This window comes from Salvia splendens, chromosome 19 (assembly GCF_004379255.2).
Source record: "Salvia splendens isolate huo1 chromosome 19, SspV2, whole genome shotgun sequence".
Lineage (NCBI taxonomy): Eukaryota > Viridiplantae > Streptophyta > Magnoliopsida > Lamiales > Lamiaceae > Salvia > Salvia splendens.
Window position 1 is genome coordinate 27,615,008 of NC_056050.1, and position 13,954 is coordinate 27,628,961.

The 13,954-nt window shown below is 38.3% G+C and overlaps 2 protein-coding genes and 1 pseudogene across 3 annotated transcripts; 1 reads left to right on the forward strand and 2 right to left on the reverse strand.

The window, feature by feature from the left end:
• Nucleotides 1-211: 211 nt before the first annotated feature.
• Nucleotides 212-2,980, reverse strand: LOC121778249 (annotated as a pseudogene).
• Nucleotides 2,981-3,216: 236 nt separating this feature from the next.
• Nucleotides 3,217-6,166, forward strand: LOC121778248 (probable inactive receptor kinase At2g26730). Of its 2 annotated transcripts, none has more exons than XM_042175570.1 (4): nt 3,217-3,826; nt 4,365-5,210; nt 5,284-5,869; nt 5,956-6,166. In XM_042175570.1, exons 1-3 carry the CDS (start codon nt 3,355-3,357, stop codon nt 5,859-5,861), a joined length of 1,896 nt encoding a protein of 631 aa, XP_042031504.1. In that variant the 5' UTR covers nt 3,217-3,354; the 3' UTR covers nt 5,862-5,869; nt 5,956-6,166. The 2 variants fall into 2 exon arrangements, with proteins under 2 accessions (XP_042031504.1, XP_042031505.1); XM_042175571.1 differs by having other exon boundaries at nt 5,965-6,166.
• A 171-nt stretch (nt 6,167-6,337) lies between these two features.
• Nucleotides 6,338-10,821, reverse strand: LOC121779287 (rust resistance kinase Lr10-like). Its single transcript, XM_042176594.1, has 5 exons — nt 10,797-10,821; nt 9,959-10,281; nt 9,808-9,882; nt 8,022-8,079; nt 6,338-7,688 (listed from the first exon to the last, which is right to left on the reverse strand). The coding sequence occupies exons 1-5, from the start codon at nt 10,819-10,821 to the stop codon at nt 6,454-6,456; spliced, it is 1,716 nt and encodes a 571-aa protein (XP_042032528.1). The 3' UTR covers nt 6,338-6,453.
• Between the last annotated feature and the right edge of the window lie 3,133 nt (nt 10,822-13,954).

Genomic DNA, 13,954 nt, shown 5'->3' on the forward strand with positions numbered 1-13,954 from the left:
CCAGGATGTAGCCAAGAAATTATACCCGAAAAGGCAAAAATGTAGTATATAGGATAATTTTAAGAATTTAGTAAGAGAATATTTAATTAGTGAGAATATCGAGCTACAACTTCAAATAACCTATAGTAATTAGTAAGTGATTTCCTAATCAAGATTGACTATAAATAGGCCGAGAATTATTTTATTAAGATTTGTGATTGGGACAAAGAAAGAAAAACAATAATTCAACATTTATAAATTTGATACTACAAATATGCTTGATTCTTTCAAGCAAAAACAGCCGAGAATATATATTCATGCTATACTAATCCTAATGCTACTACCATTGTCATAACTAAATAGTGATGAAGAAGCAGTTGAATCTGCAGCTTGATTATTGTCCTCAATCACTAACTGAGCTGGATATTCTGGAATCTTCAAATCTTCAACATCACCTTCCAACATCTCCAGTACTTTATTCATTGATGGACGACTATCTGGATTCATTTGCATGCACCATAAGCCAACTATTGTCATCTTCTTAAGGGCATTTTTTCCATTCTCATTCACATAGTCAACATTGGTGTCCTCTTCTTCAACAATTGCAATCTCCTTGCCTTGGTTAATATAGTCATATATCCAATATGGGAAATACTTACTTGCATCATCCATGTTTCCCTTCAAATCTCTGTTTACACCAGCCATCTCCATCAACAACATCCCAAAACTATACACATCAGCCTTGTGAGACACTAGGCCGATGCTTCTGGTGATGAGTTCCGGAGCCACATAGCCTATGGTGCCTCTAGCAGCCGTCATCGTCACCGTGTCCTTGTCTACCGAGCATAACTTTGCCAGCCCGAAATCGGATATCTTGGGGACAAACTTGTCATCAAGAAGTATATTGTGAGGCTTGATATCGAAATGCAAGATCTTGATATCACAACCGCTATGCAAATACTCAATCCCTCGAGCAGCTCCAATTGCAATCTTGAATTTCATATCCCAGTCTAATTGCAATCTTGAATTTCATATCCCAGTCCAATGAAGATGTTTTGTCTGTTTTGAAGATGTACTTGTCATGAGAACCATTTGGCATGAAATCAAGTATGAGGGCACGCTTGGATCTCTCCGCACAATATCCTACAAGTTGGACAACATTGGCATGATGGATCCTCCCAATTGTTCCGATTTCATTGATGAAATCTTTGTCATTTTTTTTAGCTTTTCCCAATAGCTTGACGGCTACATAATAGCCACTTCGGAGCTTTCCTTCGTAAACAGAGCCGAAACCACCTTCACCTAGTTTTTCTCGAAATTTTCTAATCATCTTCTTTATGTCTGAATAGGAGTACCTGATAGGGGACAAATGGTTGTCACTCTGTAGGAAGCTCTCTATTTCCTCGTACGCGGACAAATGCCTTCTTCGGAACTTGTAGATTAGGAACCCCATTGCGCAGAGAAACCCCACGGTGAATCTTAGTTCCAAGTAAACAATTGGCGAATTAGAAGCATTAAAGTGGTATCTAATATCTACAATCGGTGGGATCATCTCGCCAACGGATTGAGCACCGGGTAGCCAATCTGCATTTCCACACACATTATAGTAAAACAGAGTGAAGACATATTTCTATGACAGAATATAATCGAGAAGTCTTTACCGGGCTCTGTTTCAGTCCGAAAAATGATGAAAAGTGTGATGGTGATAATGATTTTTGCTGCAATGCCTATCCCTATAAATACAATAGCTGGAAATTTTCTAAACAAAGTTAATTACTGCCTACATACAAATCTGTTATGCAAATTAGGAATTGATATTAGCAGTCAATAATTAAATAGTGCAGCACAAGTTCAGAAGCTCACCAAATATGAACATTAAAATCATGAGAAAGCCTCCAGTTGGACCTAATCAGGAATACAATCAAAGTTGTTGAGAGGTATATAAATATGTATGTATGTATATATAGAGAGAGAGTTGTGATCAAATGATGTTAAAATCAGAACTGAGAACGAACTGATAACGCTAGTCATTAACATCAGTTGATATGCTGACTTTCAATATCACATAACTCTATTGATATTCATGAATGAACGAACTGATATTAATGAATCAGCAAACTGATATAGCTCTCGATTCTCATTTAATGGCGGTCTTAGGGGGAACATGGACTACTCTATATATGTATACATCACCACTTGTTTTCTATTACCTTTAGGTGATAGGAAGGAGTCCATGATGTAGTCTGCAAATTCAAGAAATCAACAAGATATCAACAATAGAAATGGAATCCTAAACTTGTAAACAAATGATCTATCCTTACCCAATTTACGTTGAAGGTCTGAACGGCAACTAACTAGCATATCCGGATCGACACCTTCTTGGCCGTAGAGACACATTAACTTGTACCAATTTAAATTATATCCATATAGCAGAGACTGATGGATTTCTGAGAGGGACACATTACTCAAAAATTCCGAATCTTGATTTCGCCAAGATGTTGCCAGTACAGTATCTAATGTGCACATAGAGTCCATATCTTTTGGTTCTGACGTTTATATATGTATATTTGCTATATTGCTCACAATCAGTAAGTTGGGTAAAGAGGGAAGATTACGCAACGGATGCTCGCACCTCACCAAACTAATGAGCTTATAGGCAAAGCAGGATCCCCTTTCAAAAGCACAGTTATAATAGTAATCGGACGAAGCATGTATAGGTAAAGAGCAGATGTTGTTATCTGTGGAAATATCAGAGACCCTAATGCTGAAGTTTTGGTAATGGATTGCTTTGACATAGTATTAAGGTGACGTTGTTTTCGCATACTAACTCTTGGCCAGGATCGCCACAGTTGCTGAGGCGGAAAGGGGAGCGAATGGGAATCAGGCCACAGGAAGAAGTGGGACATTTTGCACAACAATATTGAAAGAATGAAGAGAGATGAGAAAGTGAGGAAGAGGAGGTTTTGAGTGTTCATCATTCTTGGCTTGATATTTTTTCCAAATGCAAGGCTCTGGATCTATGGATAACAATAATGCATAATGCTCATTCATTGTATTGTACCCAACGCAACCACCCAACATTTAATACAGAAGCTGGCAATCAAATGGGATAGATCACAACCTGTAAATTGAATTTGGCTAGTTGCTGACATTGACTTATAAGTCTTCTCTTCTAGTACATCAGATAAATTTTTTGCTTCCATTTCTTTTTTAATTTGCTAAATATATAGGATCAATTTTGACGCTGAAGTTTTTTGTGGTGGGAATTAATTTGTTTTATTATCCATATAGGGATAGCAAAAGAAGAAAATTCCAGCTAAAGTAGAAGAAACAAATTAGGATTTGTTGATTACTGCCAGAATCAGTTAGTGAAAAATGTCTGCAATCTATGATAACTGGGAGAGGCTGGTGGCTGCTGCTATAAAGAAACAGCAGATATGGGAACTCTGCCATCGATCTTCCAGCACCCTCTCCGATGCTTCGTATCTGTCTTCTTCCTTTGGTGATCTGAGCTTTGAAATTTCAAGATCACATAAGCTGGTTCTGGTCTCACAGTTTTTCCCTGCTTTTGATGTCCAAGATGCAGCCTTGGCTTCTGTGAAGTTGCTTGGGGCCGGAACCTTTGGAAGTGCGTACGTGGCTATGATCGATGATCAGCCAAGATTTGTGGTGAAGAGGCTCGAGTCAGAGCGTGTCTCTGAACTGGATTTCAGGCAGATCATGGAGATTCTTAGAGATGTTAAGCATGAAAATGTGGTCCCGTTAAGAGCTTATTATTCTTCGGTGGATGAAAGGCTTATGCTGTATGATTATTACAGTAACGGAAGTGTGCATTCGTTGTTACATGGTATGTTCAACTCAAATTTCATTGTTCCTTATACTTTTTGCTGTATTTGCCTTTTAGTTTTGATGCTGCAATGAGTGAGTTTATTGTGATGAATCAAACCTCATCCTTTTTCTGTGACTGGACAAATAATTTGGTAGTGTATCCTATTTAATCATACTGAGATTGATATGCAGCTTGTATTCTATTTAGTTTATTATCAGTGGAGTCTTAGAGATAGGGTTATATTTTTTAGCTTTATTCAACTTGGAGTCTTTCTTAGAGTCTTATAAATGTGCTTGCATTGTTAGTTAATCATTTTCTAGTTCAGTTTTTATCTAGTTGGCTCCATTTGTTCTCTATGCCTTGTTTTTTTCACGCGCCTCCTACTTTTTTCGTAGTTGAAGTTTTATCAAGTTAGTTCGATTTGTTCTATGTTCCTCGTGTCTCGTATTTCTCATGCCGATATCTTATCAAGTGCATTTGTTGATTTCGCTTTTCACTCCATATCACTTACACATTTATCAATCATAATCTTATTGGATCTTATCATGTTTCACAGGCCAAACGGCAGATGTAGACTGGGAAACCAGAGTAAAAATTGCCGTTGGTGCAGCGAGGGGCATTGCTGAAATACACAAACAACTTGGTTGGATGCTTCTCCATGGAAACATGGCACCAAATATTTTTCTCAATCAACAGCTATACGGCTGTGTGTCAGATTTCGTCTTGCCAAACATGATGAAAACTGGAGGACGCATACCCACTGCATCAAATGCGGCATCAAATGTGTATAGCTTTGGAATTCTTCTATTCGAGCTTCTAACCAGAAAGAATCCTGCAGCTGTTAACCTAGTCAACCTGGTTAATTCAGTTAAAACTAACGAGAGGGATGCTAACGTTTTTGATCCCGGTCTATTGAAGCATCCTTCCATTAGTACACAGATGAATAAAATGCTGCAAATAGGAATTATATGTGTGGCTAATTCAGCAAAAAAGAGACCTAAAATATCTGAAGTGGTGGAGATGTTGGCGGATATTGACATATCGAGCCGAGTGAGCCGCTCTTTGGACTCAATGAGTCAAGAAGGAAAACTTGTATTTCTTGAGGATGTTAATGTTGGTCCCGTGTTTGAGATCGAGTATTTATTGCGTGCTTCTGCTGAGGTGCTTGGGAAAGGATCATTCGGGAATAGTTACATGGCAATACTCGACAATGGAAGTATAGTTGTGGTGAAGAGATTTAAAGATCCGAATCCAACATTCAAGGATTTTCAGAAGCATGTGGAGTTATTTGGAAGAATGAATCACACGAATATCGGTAGATTAAAGGCTTTTTACTATGCAAAAGATGAAAAGCTTTTGTTGTATGATTATTACACCCAAGGTTGCATATCTACGCTATATGGTAAGTTGAATCTTGTTTTGACAAAAATTTAAATGTTATGTTGTATTTGAATGTGTTTATGCTGATTTTGTAGGGATAAGAGGTGATGACTGGGTGAGCAGAGTCAGGGTTGCTCTTGGAGCAGCAAGAGGTATCGCTCACGTCCACGGACAAGATCAGGATCTTGTGCTCGGAAATATAAAATCCTCCAATATTTTCATCAATGACCAAAATCATGCCATTGTGGCCTTTGATGCTGGATTGGCAAATCTAAGTCCCAAGAGGCTGCCACGTGTACTAGATTCAGTCTACTGTGCCCCGGAAGTAAAAAACGCGGGGAGAGTGTCACAGGCTTCTGATGTTTATAGCTTTGGAGTTGTGCTGCTTGAAATTTTTTTTTACGGAGAATCATCTCAAGATTTTGCATCACTACCTGAGCTGGTTCGATCTGTCAATCATGCGGATCTGGTGGATGTCGCTTATCTGAGGTACGGAGACGAGCAGGCGCTGGCACAAGTGTTGCATATGGCAGTGGGTTGTGTTGGCACAGCCGTGGAACGTAGGCCTACGATATTTGAAGTTGTGAAGGTGTTGGAGGAAATTGAATGTCCACCTGTTCAATCAGGATTGGAATCCTTATTGGAGAATCTATTGCCCATGCTATCACCATAATCCATGGGGTATTTCCTTTGATTTTCTTTCGTCTGTTTCACGATTCTTTTTTTGGTGAATCTGTTGCTCATGCTACTGAGTTATCGGACATTAGGAACTCCAGATTGAAGAACGGCCATCGGGACTCCAAAAGAGAGCTGAAGGAGTTGATAACAGAATTTGATTCAAACAAGAGAATTAAGAATTCTAAAAGGTGTGTAAATGTTTACTACAGTTGTATTATAGTAAGTGTGTATCTGTTGGAGACTAAACAAACAGGAGGACTCATTCAAAAGATTAGTATGCTACGTCCATTTAGTCCCTAAGCCTCACACCAATTGTTCTCATAATTGATGTGGGACAGTAACAATCAACCGCCCTAAGGCCAACATCCTCGTTGCTTATTTGTCCGGCCACCCCTTCGAGTTGGCACCAAACTCGTTGTAATGGAGGCTACGTTTCTAAATCCAAGTTCTCAATTGCATTACACCAAACACACTAAAAATGAAAAGGAAATTGGGACAACAAATTTGATACAAGCAAGAGATTGATGGAGGACTAAAGATGCCCATCCGTTTCAAGCAAAAACATCACAACATCGGATAATACAGATTCAAGCTATACTAATCTCAATGACACTACCGTTGTCATAATCCAATTGCGATTCAGAACCAGCTGAATCTGCAGCCCGACTCTTGTCCTCGTTTACTAAGTGAGATGGATGCTCCGGAATCTTCAAATCTTCAACATCACCTTCCAACATCTCCAACACTTTATTCATTGATGGACGATTATCTGGATTCATTTGTATGCACCACAACCCAACTATTGTCATCTTCTCAAGTACACTCTTCCCAATCCCATTTTCATCATCAACATTGTTGTCCTCTTCTTCAACAATTCCTATCCCCACGCCTTTGTTAATGCAATCATATATCCAATCAGGGAAATACTTGGTTGAATCATCTTTGTTTCCCCTCAACTCTCTGTTTACGCCCGCCATATCCATCAATAGCATCCCAAAACTGTACACATCGGCCTTGTGAGACACTAGGCCAATGCTTCTGTTGATGAGTTCCGGAGCAACATAGCCTATAGTGCCTCTAGCAGCAGTCATCGTCACTGTGTCCTTACCTACTAAGCATAACTTTGCTAGCCCGAAATCAGAGACCTTGGGGACAAACTTGTCATCAAGAAGTATATTGTGAGGTTTGATATCAAAATGCAAGATCTTGATATCACAACCACAATGCAAATATTGAATCCCTCGAGCCACTCCAACTGCAATCTTGAATTTCATACCCCAATCCAATGAAGATGCTTTTTCTGGGTTCAAGATGTACTTGTCAAGAGAACCTTTTGGCATGAAATCGAGAATGAGTACACGCTTGGATCTCTCTGCACAATATCCAACAAGTTGGACAACATTGACATGATGGATCCTCCCAATTGTTCCGATTTCATTGATGAAATCTTTGTCATTTATGTTGACTTTTCCCAGAAGCTTGACTGCTACGTAATGGCCACTCCGAAGCTTTCCTTTGTAAACAGAGCCGAAACCACCTTCACCTAGTTTTTCTCGAAAATTTCTAGTCATCTTCTTTATGTCTGAGTAGGAGTACCTGATAGGGGACAAATGGTTGTCATTTTGTAGGAAGCTCTCTACATCCTCGTACTCGGACAAATGCCTTCTCCGGAATTTGTAGATCAGGAACCACATCCCGCCGAGAAACCCCATGATGAATCTTACAACCAAGCTAACAACGATCACATCAGAAAGAGTAAACGGTATCCCAACATGAACCCTCCTTGGGAGCTCATCGATGGATTGAGCTCCCGGGAGCCAAGCTGCATTTCCACACACATTGAAAGCAAAATAAGTTTGCAAACAGAGTAAAAATAATTGAGACAGAAGGTCACGACCGCCCTTTAGGGTTAATAAATACGAGCGATCGTGATTAAAAGAACTTAGTAAACAGACGAAGGAAACTAGGGTTTCAATAAAGAGTTTGACCAATAATTAATATTTAATAAAAAGGGGCCAAGAGGTTGACATTATCCAAATAATTGGGTTCAAAGCTAAAAGATTTATGAGTAAAAACAATGTCTCAGCGGAAGCGTTCAAGAGAAAGAGTGACGTCATGTGTGGAGACACAACGACACTCGTAGTTCACAACTAACCAAACCATGCTTCAATTTTAAATTGCTCAACACCACCAATTGCTCGTCGCCGCTCAACCTGCACATAGGGAAAACACATGCAGGGCTAAGTACTTAATATACTCAGTGGGCTCATGCCGAAAACATTTTAAATAAAAATATTATTTATCATGCCATACATAAGTAACCATCGGGGTTTAGCTTTAGAAAGGCCCGAGGCACTCAAAATCATTTACCATTGTAAAAGTCGACTGATCAGTCATTTTCCCATAGACGTTTACCATATCTGCCAATACATGACTTGGAATGTGGCCACAAACCAAGTCACTAGACCGGCCAGCCCGTACGCTAGCTCACGGTCTACCATAGGTGTACACTAGTCCAAGTAGGGTTTGCGGCCCTACGAGGACCCGAATTCGATTTAAATAATAATGGCTTCAAGCCCTACCAGATAGGCACGTAAAAATCAAACAGGGCATGATAAACATAATTTCATTCCCATTGATAAAATATATTTAGGACATCGTCCTTATTTAAAAGAAAGCCCACCTCGAGTGCTTAATTTGAAATTACGTTCTTTCCCTTGCGATCGCGATTCCCTTGCGATGATTCACCTTTAACAATTTATATAATAGATAAATCAACACATTGCTTCAACCAAATAACTAAAAATGCATGCATCCTAAGCAAAGTCTGTTATCTCGATTTATCTCGGTTTTTGATTATTCGGCGGCCGCTTACGCCCCTAATTTCCTCCGTTTGCTCCTCGTATTTTCTTAATGATATCGAATTAGATCCCAAGATTTTATTAAGCACATGAATTAATCTTCGAAAATATCTTCCCTCGCAATATATTTATTTCGAAACTTAGGGAAAATTATTTGTACATCGAATTATTCCGAGAATTAACTAACTAATTCCCTACAAGTAATTTATTTTTTTACTCAAAGATTTAATTAATTATTGGCTCAAAGATTTAATTAAAAGCCCAAGACTTAATTATTTCCTCCACCTTATATCTTCAATTACAAATTAAAGCCCAACAATTAAATGGAGCCCACCTTTAATAATTCATCCAATTCTAATTAATGAGGCCCAAATGTTTTTTTTTTAAAATTACCCAAGCCCAACTTCTTCTCCATCCTCTCCCACATCTTTCTCCCTCTTTCCCACTCTCTCTCTCTCTTCGACCAAATCGAGGATTGTAGCAAATTCTCCCAATTCCCGTTGCCTTATCCGATTTAGACCGCAACGGACCTAGCCGTGCGTCGCCGTCGCAGTGGTGCCGCCGATCCGCCGGGAAGTGCTGCTGTCTCGCCGGTTAGCCTCCGCCAGGCTCCATCGCACGCCGCTGCTGTCGCGTACCCGCCGTCGCGCCGTCGCGCCGCTGAACCGACGCCAGCCCAGGCTTCGCCTCCTCCGTCCGCTGCCTTCGTCGCCGGGAGGAGCTGCTGCTGCCATCGCTGCTGTCGTCGTTCGTCCAGCCGGGAGATGCCACCGCCGGTGGTCGTGCAGCCGTCGCCGGGAGGCGCTGCCTCCGATTCCGCCCCGATTTGCCCCGGAACTAACCCGTTCAGCCCCGCAAGACCCCGATTTCAACCGAACAGACCGATTCTCATCCAAGTATGCTTCTTTCGCTTCGTTTTAAATTTTCGATTAAATACAGAGTGTTTAACTGTGGTGCGGTGTTTGATCGGTGATGGTTCGGATAATGGTGCTACGTGTGGGAAGGGTGGATGATGATATGCTGTGAAAGCGATTGCTAACGAAAATTTCATGCTTTAGGATTGAGTAAAAAGAATTATACCTCCTTGAGTAGGACTTGGTTGTGGAGTTCACAAAGCTGAAATGGGAGGCTCTTTGAAGCTGAGAATTTCGATTTCTGTTATTAGAAATCGCTGATGTTAGATTTTGAAACCAAAGCAATTTTGGTATAAGTCGATAGGGAAATTGTTTACCACAGTTAGGACTGAATTGAGAATTCGGCACTCTTCGAATTCTGCCGTGGATTTCAAAAGGAGAAATTTCCCTGAATTCTTGTTGCAGAGATGCGGCTCGGTTGCAGAGGTGTGAGAATAGGGGAAATCTGATTTAGGAAAAGTATATAATAGGGGGAAGGTGGCTGATGGGTAGCTTAATTTAGGGAGAGATTCATGGGGGCGGTTTTTAATCGTGGGAAAAATAGGAGTGGGATTCGAATCCCTTCCTCTCTTTTTTTTTTGGATTAATTTGGATTTGTTAGCATTTATTTGCAGATCACGGAGGAGGAAAAATCTTTGCACTTGTTGTCCAAGTCAACAGGAAGAGGATTTAGTTTGATTTGTTTAATTCACAGTCGTTTGTATTTTATTAAATTATACAGGCCATAATTTATTTATTACGGACTGGATTTTTATATTATTTATTCAATTTATTCGATCCAACTCGCGGATTGAGTCCAATATATATTCCTCACGGAAAGGAATTATTTTAATTCACATTATGATTTACTTCACAAATTTCTAGCTCTCATAACAAATTATCAATTACTGAAAAACATTTAATTTCACTCCACATCAATTATTCAAAGCAGCCACGTCACATATTCAACAAAGTTGACCCAGTCAAAAATCCAACTCCAAATTAGGTCACGAAAAGTATCCAACAACAATTCTACTCGACAATTAATTCACGGACTTCGCAATATTAATAGCATTAAAAGCAAGTACTTTAGGGTTCGAAAATCATGGTTCAAAAAGTGGGGCGTTACACAGAAGGTGTGTAAGAAGTCTTTACAAGGTGTTTGAGTCCAAAAACAGGCCCCAAGTGCGATGATGATCATGAATGGTTACCCCACCAAAAACAACAACTGGAAATTTTCAATTCAAAGTTAATTACTACCAACATACAAATCTCTAATGCAAATCAGTTACATTAGTAGTCTCACCAAGTATGAGCATTAAAATCAGGAGACAGCCTCCAGTTGGACCTATGAGAAACACTAGAAAAGTTGTTGAGAAGTATAAATGCTTATCTCACCACTTGTTTCTATTCTTCTTAGGATTGTTCGGTCGCCATGCTTACTCCTAACTAGAGATTATGACTATTCTTTTATGTCTTCTTTACAGTGCCAAGATTACACTATAGCTCATGATTATCCATTTTACTCTATTATATTGTCTAACGAATTGAACGTCATCTTACTTTATAGACATGGAACATACCGATTATCTTACCTTTAGGTGATCGGAAGGAGTCCAAGATGTACACTGCAAATCCAGCTGCACAAAAAGGTATCAACGATAGAAATGAAATCCTAAACTTGTAAAGCAACAATCTTACCCCATTGATAATATAGTGGCGACTGGCCGCAATCAACATGGTCATCTGAAATTTGATAACAATCCCATATTCCTCCTTTGCAGTAGCTACACATAAAACTGAGCCAAGACAGATCAAATCCATATAGCAGAGACTGATATATTTCTGAGAGCGATACATTATTCAAATTTTGAGAACACCAAGATATTTGGTTGAGCGATACATTATTCAAATTTTGAAAACACCTAGATGTTCTCAGCCTAGAAACTATTGTGCACATGTTGTCAATATCGTTGGGCTTCAGGTCCCCAACCTTTATGTATGTGTATTTGGTAGATTGCTCACAATCAGTAAGTTGGGTAAAGAGGGAAGAGTTATGCAATGGATGCTCGCACCTCACCAAATAAATAGGCTGTTTAAAATAACTTATGTAAGGAAAAAAGCTATCCTCATCTAGGGTATAGGAAGGAAGAGAACAGATGTTGTTTGTGGAAATATCAGAGAGCCTGATTTTATAGTGTTGGTAATCGATTTCTTTGACATAATATTTATGGGAATTGCGATAAATGAAGGTTACGTTGTTTTCGCATACTAACTCATAACCAGGGCCGCGACAGGTGTTGAGGCGGAAAGGGTAGCTAATATTGCGAACGAGGCCACATGAAGAAGGGGGGCATTTTGCATAGCAAGTTTGAAAGGAGTGGGCTGAGAGAATCAAGAGGGATGAGTAGATGAGGAAGAGGAGGTTTTGAGTGATCATTTTTCTTGGATTCATATTTTTCCTACACAAACTTGTCATTTTATAAGGCAACATCTATGACTAAGTCTTCTCTTCTTTCTTTGTTTAAGCAATAATTAAACATTTCCTATCATGTTATAATCAAGGTTACTACAGTCAACATGGGAAAAACAATCACAAATCTTAGTCAAAATTTACACTAATTATTAGGGATTGACTAGTTAGTCTCAATCTTCTCTTCTATAATTATGGCCATGCAGCAGGTCAGAATAACCAACCCACTATATTAAAAATTAAGTGGGACCTTTTCAAAATAAATTAAGAGATTAATTTGTGCATGTTACTTTCATTTACCTCAATAAAATGTATGTGTCTATTTTCCTTGGACAATAAAAGAGTAATTTGTATACTTGACTCGTTTCTTTTTCGCACTTGTTTTATAAAAATATACTCTAAATACAAAAAAGAAACAACTCAATTATCTTGGAATAGAGGGAATACTATTTAATATTTACTTGAGACACAAAAGGTGAACACATCAAATTCCAAGTCTTTTTTTTGCAGGAATTTAGCTCAATTTTTAGATCTCCCAGCTTATAGAAAGAGACCTTCACCACTTCGATGTTCCTATGGAGACTTAGGATTCCATATCATAACACATATCAAAATTATATCCCACAATACACAACATGAGAAAGAGAAAGAGAAAGAGAAAGATGCATATGTTTTCAAATGTCATTTGCTTGAATAAAGTGAACTGTTTGAGAGAGATGAGTGAAATACGTGTATTTTCAGATTGTATTTATAGAGGCCTTTGAGAATTTTTTTTGCAATTAATGCTCAAAATCAGGCAAATTTTATTTAATTTTTGTTACCGTTTTACTTGTGATTCAAAATCATGGATTGGATGTTCAGATGATAAAAGCCATCCTCTCCCATAAGCAAAGTAAAATGAATCTCTTTGCATAGAGAGGCAGCGATCTAATTTTTTATCCCAGATTTTGAATTTTAATGAATGATGAGAGTGAAATTACTTATAACATGGCTTTATACTAAGCTTGTTTTATAAGGTGAAACTCTTTAATGCAGTTTACAACTTTCTTTGTCGTATGTCGGTTGTTGCACTATAGTTGTCATGACGATCTTTGTTGTTAGTTTATCGCTAAAAACAAACTGTTAATCTTATGTTATATTCTTTATTTGGTAAAATAATAATACTGATTTAAATTAAACTAAGCTTGTATTTTTATGGCAAAACTCTTATTTATGTAATTGGCAACTATATTTGTCGTCTATCGTCTATCGGTCGTTGCACAATAATTATCATTTGATCTTTGTGGTCGGTTGACGTTTGTCGGATATTCAATAAACACGAGTACTTTTGAAGTTAAATACGAAATTTATTATTCGGTGATAGAATAATTCTGTAATTTATAACGATCTTTGTCGTTTGTTGGTCGTTGAACAACACGTCTGTGATAATGATCTTTGTCGTTTGTGATAATTGAATTTATTATTTGTCGTTAAAGTCACAATAGTTTTTATCGTTAGTTGGCGTCGAACAATTATGGTAACAACGATCTTTGTCGATAGTGTGACTTTGATATAAAATTAAAATCCATGTCATAATTAATTTCATTCTCGCCATTCATTGAAATTCAAAATCTGGGATAAAAAAATTAAGATCTCTACCTCTATGCCAAGGGAATCATTTGACTTTGCTTATAAATGAGATCCCATATAATAGTTCTCACATTCACAATTTTATGAAACTAACATAATATCTATGCTAAGAATGAGGGATCCCATATCAACATAATAACTATGCTAAGAATGAGGGATCCCATTCCAATATGATCCTACATACACAATTTTATGAAAATAAACATAATGCCAATGCTAAAAATGAGGTATA